The 5,984-nt window shown below is 28.8% G+C and overlaps 1 protein-coding gene across 2 annotated transcripts; it reads right to left on the reverse strand.

Annotated features, from left to right (window-relative positions):
- Positions 1-1,002: 1,002 nt before the first annotated feature.
- On the reverse strand, positions 1,003-4,689 carry LOC124819925 (uncharacterized). Of its 2 annotated transcripts, XM_047291534.2 has the most exons (8): positions 4,539-4,689; positions 4,315-4,427; positions 3,813-3,884; positions 2,341-2,376; positions 1,929-1,974; positions 1,658-1,745; positions 1,356-1,413; positions 1,003-1,281 (listed from the first exon to the last, which is right to left on the reverse strand). In XM_047291534.2, the coding sequence occupies exons 1-8, from the start codon at positions 4,615-4,617 to the stop codon at positions 1,231-1,233; spliced, it is 543 nt and encodes a 180-aa protein (XP_047147490.1). In that variant the 5' UTR covers positions 4,618-4,689; the 3' UTR covers positions 1,003-1,230. The 2 variants fall into 2 exon arrangements, with proteins under 2 accessions (XP_047147490.1, XP_087963665.1); XM_088107539.1 differs by lacking the exon at positions 3,813-3,884.
- Positions 4,690-5,984: the final 1,295 nt, after the last annotated feature.

Genomic DNA, 5,984 nt, shown 5'->3' on the forward strand with positions numbered 1-5,984 from the left:
CATGTTTGTTTAGTAAACTAGCCAAGTATTAAAACTCTATTAATGGGAAATCATGTTTCTCTACCTAGTGACACTTACAATTCTACTAGTCTCTCTCTTGCCGTCTGATGAGAAGTTGGCGAGTTTTCTAAGTATAGGGAAGGATTGCATTACTCTTGAAGCAGTTCTGTCTAACCTTTATATAATTAAGCTTCACCTGAATGCGCATGAGAGTGTAGAAGATGAATCATCTTCTAGGTTGATAGTCTTCAAGAAAGACAAAAAGGTGAAGAAGTTGAGGAAGATGAATGTTGATTTTACAAGTCTTCTTGGACTTCTATAGATAGAAATGAAGTCACCTGGAAACCACTAATGTTAATGCTCTACTTGTGATATACATTAAAAATTGCATGTAAAGATATTCAGAAGTTACCAATGCTAAGTTTAAAGGTCACATTTTGGTTAACTTAAAGAGAAAATTATATTTGTGAAGTTATTCTCAAATGCAGGGAATCCTAAAAGTTTATGTTGTGCAGTTCAGAGTTTCCTTGTATACATTTCACACAACTTTTGATGTATTATTAATAGTGTCATTATGTACTCAAATATGAATGGTCTTGCATACGCTTTTGTAAGCCAAAAGATGACAATAAATCATAGTTGTAACATTAATTTATTAATGGAACCTTTTGCCATTAGTAAAAAAAAAAAATTAGATGCAATTCAAGTTGGAATAAACCAACATAAATCATAGTGTAATATCCGTTTTATCCATACATATTTTCCCATTCCTTACTCTACCAAGTTCCCAAAATAAAACTTATTTTTTGAAGTATTTTAATTATTTTTGAGAAAGCATTTTGAAATACAATATATCTAGTCTATGAACTCTAAATGTGAACTTGAGTAAAAATTTTGGGATGTTAAACAAAGTAGTATTTACTATTATACTTTATTATTGATATAGAACTGTCTTGATCGTATCAAACATTTGTGAGAAGATTGCTATTAAAGTTCAAAGTGTTAAACATGAAGAAATAATACTATTAATTTTTAGCAGAGTTTATTGCACTATGTGATAATATGTGTAGCTTTGTAGCGGAAACCAAAACAAGGAAGAGTATGTAACTTTGAGGTATGTATATATTTGAAAAAGAAAAAAGATTATGATATTCTTATATAATTTATTTATACTCTGTTACACTCTTCGTCCTTAAAATCCATTTAAGCCATGTATCAAGAATTGCATCCTTATTCCTTCGTTGTTAAAACTAGCAGTCCCAGTGCCCCTAGCAGTATATACTGCAAGAAAGAATGCATTAATATTAAGCTGCTAATATTGACACACTATTGAACTGTAGTTCCAAAGAACAAACCTTGAGAACAGGAATATCAGACATTATTATTGTAGCCCAACCAACATAAGGCAAGAACCTGCAGAAAAGACACAAGTAATGAAGTGTGTAAACATAATTGACGAAATCATGTTTTGTTTATAATTTGAAAAATGATTTTGCAAATTTCTTCAAAGAAATGAAGAATAAAGACTCTTGATTTGAAAACAAATATTTTTAAACTCTTTCAATTTAATCCAAAAATGTACTTAGTCGGCTCAAAAGCAAATTCTCTTTGACGAGTTCAAAAAGGTGAAGCTTAGTCCTAAGGTAAAAGGATTTACCCTACAGCTCTTCCTATAATATGGTGTTTTTGTAACCACTTCTGGCCATAATTATACATAACCCTGTCATCGTCATCATTGTTGTCTCCTGAAATGCATATCAAAGAAATGTGAATGTTTTGAAACCAAAAAAGCTAATTCACAATAAATTTAGTACTAAAAGTAATAGCTTTATTGAACCGTGACCAAAATATATAATATGGATCATCTGCTGACAATTGGAAAATGACATGGACATATTATGTAGGCATCCATATCTATTGTATTGTACCTTTTGTTAGGATATAAGTTTCTTCAGAATTTTTACGTTCATGAACCTAAGAAAAATCAACAAATTGAGTGATATGTATCATAGTCATCAAATAGTATTCAAATTCTAAAAATAGAAGAAGCCAATAAATCCATTTTGTAAAATGAAAAAAATTCAGCAGTACAAACCAGCTAGCCTTTGATTCTAGAATTAGCATGGTTACCATGTTACGTAGTTCAAAGGACCTATTATCTATAACCTTTCACTATCACTATTCCTTTTTTCATATGCATTCCCCTGTGTTTCTGTTTATCTGTATTCTGCATAATGTCTATTTTCTTATTAAAAGATACACCGTTTATGATAGGCTTACGTTGGGTGAACTAAATAGAAATTAAAAGGTTGAGCAGAACAAAACTAAAGTTATACAAACCTCAATTACACGGTGAACAATTGGAATGTCTTTTCCCTGCACAATGTGTAGCCATTAGTCGTCAAAATGTATTGTTGAAGCGACATTAAATATAAATAAATCATTCAAGACTAGCATTATATTGCAAGAACATAACTGATGGCCAAAACTTGTCTTTCCTCTGTGTTTCTGTTTTTTTGACACAGATTTATTAATAACATTTTGATACTATAATAGTTATTTTTTCATTAGTTCATTATTTATTTAGTACTGACGTACTCTAAATTTAATAAAAAAATACTGTTAAAATATTATTAAAAAATGTTAATAAATTATTGTTTTATATAACAAATACATATCTAAGTGTCACTAGAAAAAATTAAGAACATTTTTTACCCTTTAGAGAACAAGGTGACAAGGATCCTATCCAATATTGCAATGCATGAAAGTCACTAGACTTGTTATGAGGCTAAGGGATTTGTTTGATGTTGAAAAAATTAAAAGGATGAGTGAAGATGAAACAAATTTAAGTATGAAAAAAAAATATAATTTTAAAATAGACGGGAGTCATTGTGATATTTCTAACTCGTTTATACTTATCTGTATATCTTTCTTCCCATGTCTTCTTTATTTCTCTTCAACCAAATCCTTCTAATTTTTATTTATTTCTCAAATATTTATGCTCTATCAGAGTATAAGAAATCTATATGTGCAGCGGTTAATATTAAGGAAAAGATAGACATGCAGATAGCATATTTCAAAAGAAACATAAATGTCTTATTTCGAGAATAGGTTGACGAGTATAATATTGATAGTTTGATCTACTCTCCATTAACGGGAACAGCATGAGATTTTGTTGAATAATTAAGTATTGAGAAGAAAAGAGAGTTAAGGTTATTTCTCTATCTCTCAAAAGGGTTAAATACGCTCTACGCAAGAAAATAGCACAGTTTTTGTTTGAACTTCTGTGTAAATCTTGTAAATTGTAGTTTCTAACTAGAAAAATAATGTGATCTAATCTATTGTGACACATTTTCAGTATCTAGAGAATGATTAAAATCTTAACATAAGATAAAGAATTAAACACTTTTTTATAAAAACTGAAATAATAAATAATATTCTTTTAACAAGACTAAAAGTATATTTGAGTTCAAATAACTGGATTTTCAGTAGCAGCTTCAACCTGACATTGGCTACTTGTGCAGTTATAATGGGAGTACTTTTCGGTTTTACCATTTTTCTATATCTTTTTTGATATTAAAGAAAGTTAAAACATATGAATAATTAAAAAAAAAACAGTAATATTTTCATGGGGTAAAAAACATGTTCTTGTCAAGACAAGTATAGTAGTAAGAAAAGACTGATGGTCAATGCCAAGAAACAGAAACTGATAGAATAATATAGGAAAGCATTTCAAAATCCACATCCAGTACAAAACAAAATAATAATAATAATAATAATAATAATAATAATAATAATATAATGGTACATACATCTAGACTGTAAACCACAATGTCTCCTGCACGAATGGGATCCTTGCTCATGTGCAAAAACAGAATGTCACCCTGTAAGAAAACCATTTAACCAAGCATCGCATAAGCTTGGGACAAAAGAAAAGGCAAATGACCATTTACATTATTATTGGCATATCTTGAAATAAACCAAAAATAAGATCTTTCATCACTAACTCAAACTACACTTACATTCCTGTTTTCCCCTCGATATACTCGTTGTTCAACAGAATTTTTATTACCATCTGTTTACGTATCTAAATAAAATAATTTGTTTTTCATCATATACCAAAATTCTTGTAGTTATATTTTCGTTAGACTTGGTCTTTTAAATGGTAATGATTTTAACATTGGAGTAAATATAATACTTTTATAATTTAAAAGGATAGTATGCAAAGTAAAAACAATGTGTGTGTGAGTGTAAGGTTCTTGAAAGAAAAAGAAGATTTAGGCATAATCTAAAAATAGAGCGAGACACACTTACTCGTCGGAAACCAGGTTCCATGCTTCCGGAAATAACAACGACGACGGGCGATTCGCTGCCGGTAACACAGCTTAACCCTTTCCATATGACGAGCGCCGATGATACAATCAAACCTGAAAGCGATTGCAAGAGCGATAGAAATTAACGAGAATTAAGTGATTAATTTGCGTAGTAGTTGTTGAATGGGTGATTATGAAAGAAATGGGGGAAAAGGAGCATGGTACCGAGAGTGATGATCTGGTTGAATACTTCTCTGAATCGAATCGAATTGAAAGAGTGAAGAGTGTCTGCGACCCAACCCATTCTGTTATACGCTTCGCTCTTGCATGTCGAAACTTAAATCCACCATGTTTAAGCATTGACTTCGCTTTCATAGCTCTGAACGCACCACAATTCTAATTCAAAACACATATACGTGGTCTCTCCAATGTCTATGCGACACGTGTTGCTTCTGTACTGTTTGAAAAAAAGGTCTCAATGCTATTAAATTAACGCTTTTTTTTTGTAGAATACGAAAGAAACAAAAACAATAAGAAAGTGTGTAAATGAAAAAAATAAAATTCATAACAAATATCTACGCTTCTATACTTAATATACATTTTGAAAAAATAAAAATAATAAATTTATAAATTATATGATGTGATAAGAAAATGTAAATGAAAAAATACTTAAAATATAATAAATGTAAAAAAGTAAAAATTTATATATATTATTAAAAAATGATTAAATATGATTTTAGTGACAAAGTTAAAATTTGTATATCAAATTTGAATATATTTTGGTTTCTACTTTAAAAATTAAATAAATATATATTTTTAATTAAAAGTGTTTTAAATTGATATTTAAATTATAAAGTGAAATAATATAAACAATTTAAATATCAATTTGTCTGTGTAAGATCCTCTTGTAAGAAAATAAGAGATGAACATTATTTACATAAGTAGAATAAACATTTATAAGTATTCAATGTAATGTGAAATATTTCAAATTATGTGTGTCTTTGTCCAAACAAAAGCTTATAAAGCAAACAAGCATAAGTAAGATATTTTGTGTTTGTTTAACAGATGAAACATTTACGTTTGTGGAGATCTTATGCTTATAAAATTTTGTTTTATTCTTTGTACAAAAAGTCCTTAATCAAAATCAAATAAGGTTTATTGAACTTTGTTTTAACAAACTAAAACTTAATATTATTTGTTAAAACACAAATCTTATGACTTGTTAGCAATTATATAGATATAGAGATGTGTTTAATTATTTATGACATAGCATAGGCTGTCAATTCTTGTTCAAAGACTTTTAATATTAATGTTTAACTCCTTTCTATCCACTATCTTTCCCAAGGTTGTGATATGATTTAGTATATGAGTGAATCTTTTACGAACATCACATATTATCTCTTCTTGTAACATCTTCAATTTCACACTCTTGTATGAAAGTACTCTTCCTAATACTCTCGACCTCTTTCATGTCTTCATGAATAACTTCAAGTACTATTCACATTTTCTTGACACTCAAACATTAATATTCAATAGAATTCATAAATCATGAGGTAAATGAAATTATGTCATTTGCTCTTACATTATATCTAGCTTCATTGTTCTCATCACTTATTTAAAAATTAAAAAATCTTTACGAATCCACATATTTTCAACAATTTTAAAAGAAGT

This window comes from Vigna umbellata, chromosome 2 (genome assembly GCF_029865625.1).
Source record: "Vigna umbellata cultivar VRB3 chromosome 2, Vumbellata_1.0, whole genome shotgun sequence".
NCBI lineage: Eukaryota > Viridiplantae > Streptophyta > Magnoliopsida > Fabales > Fabaceae > Vigna > Vigna umbellata.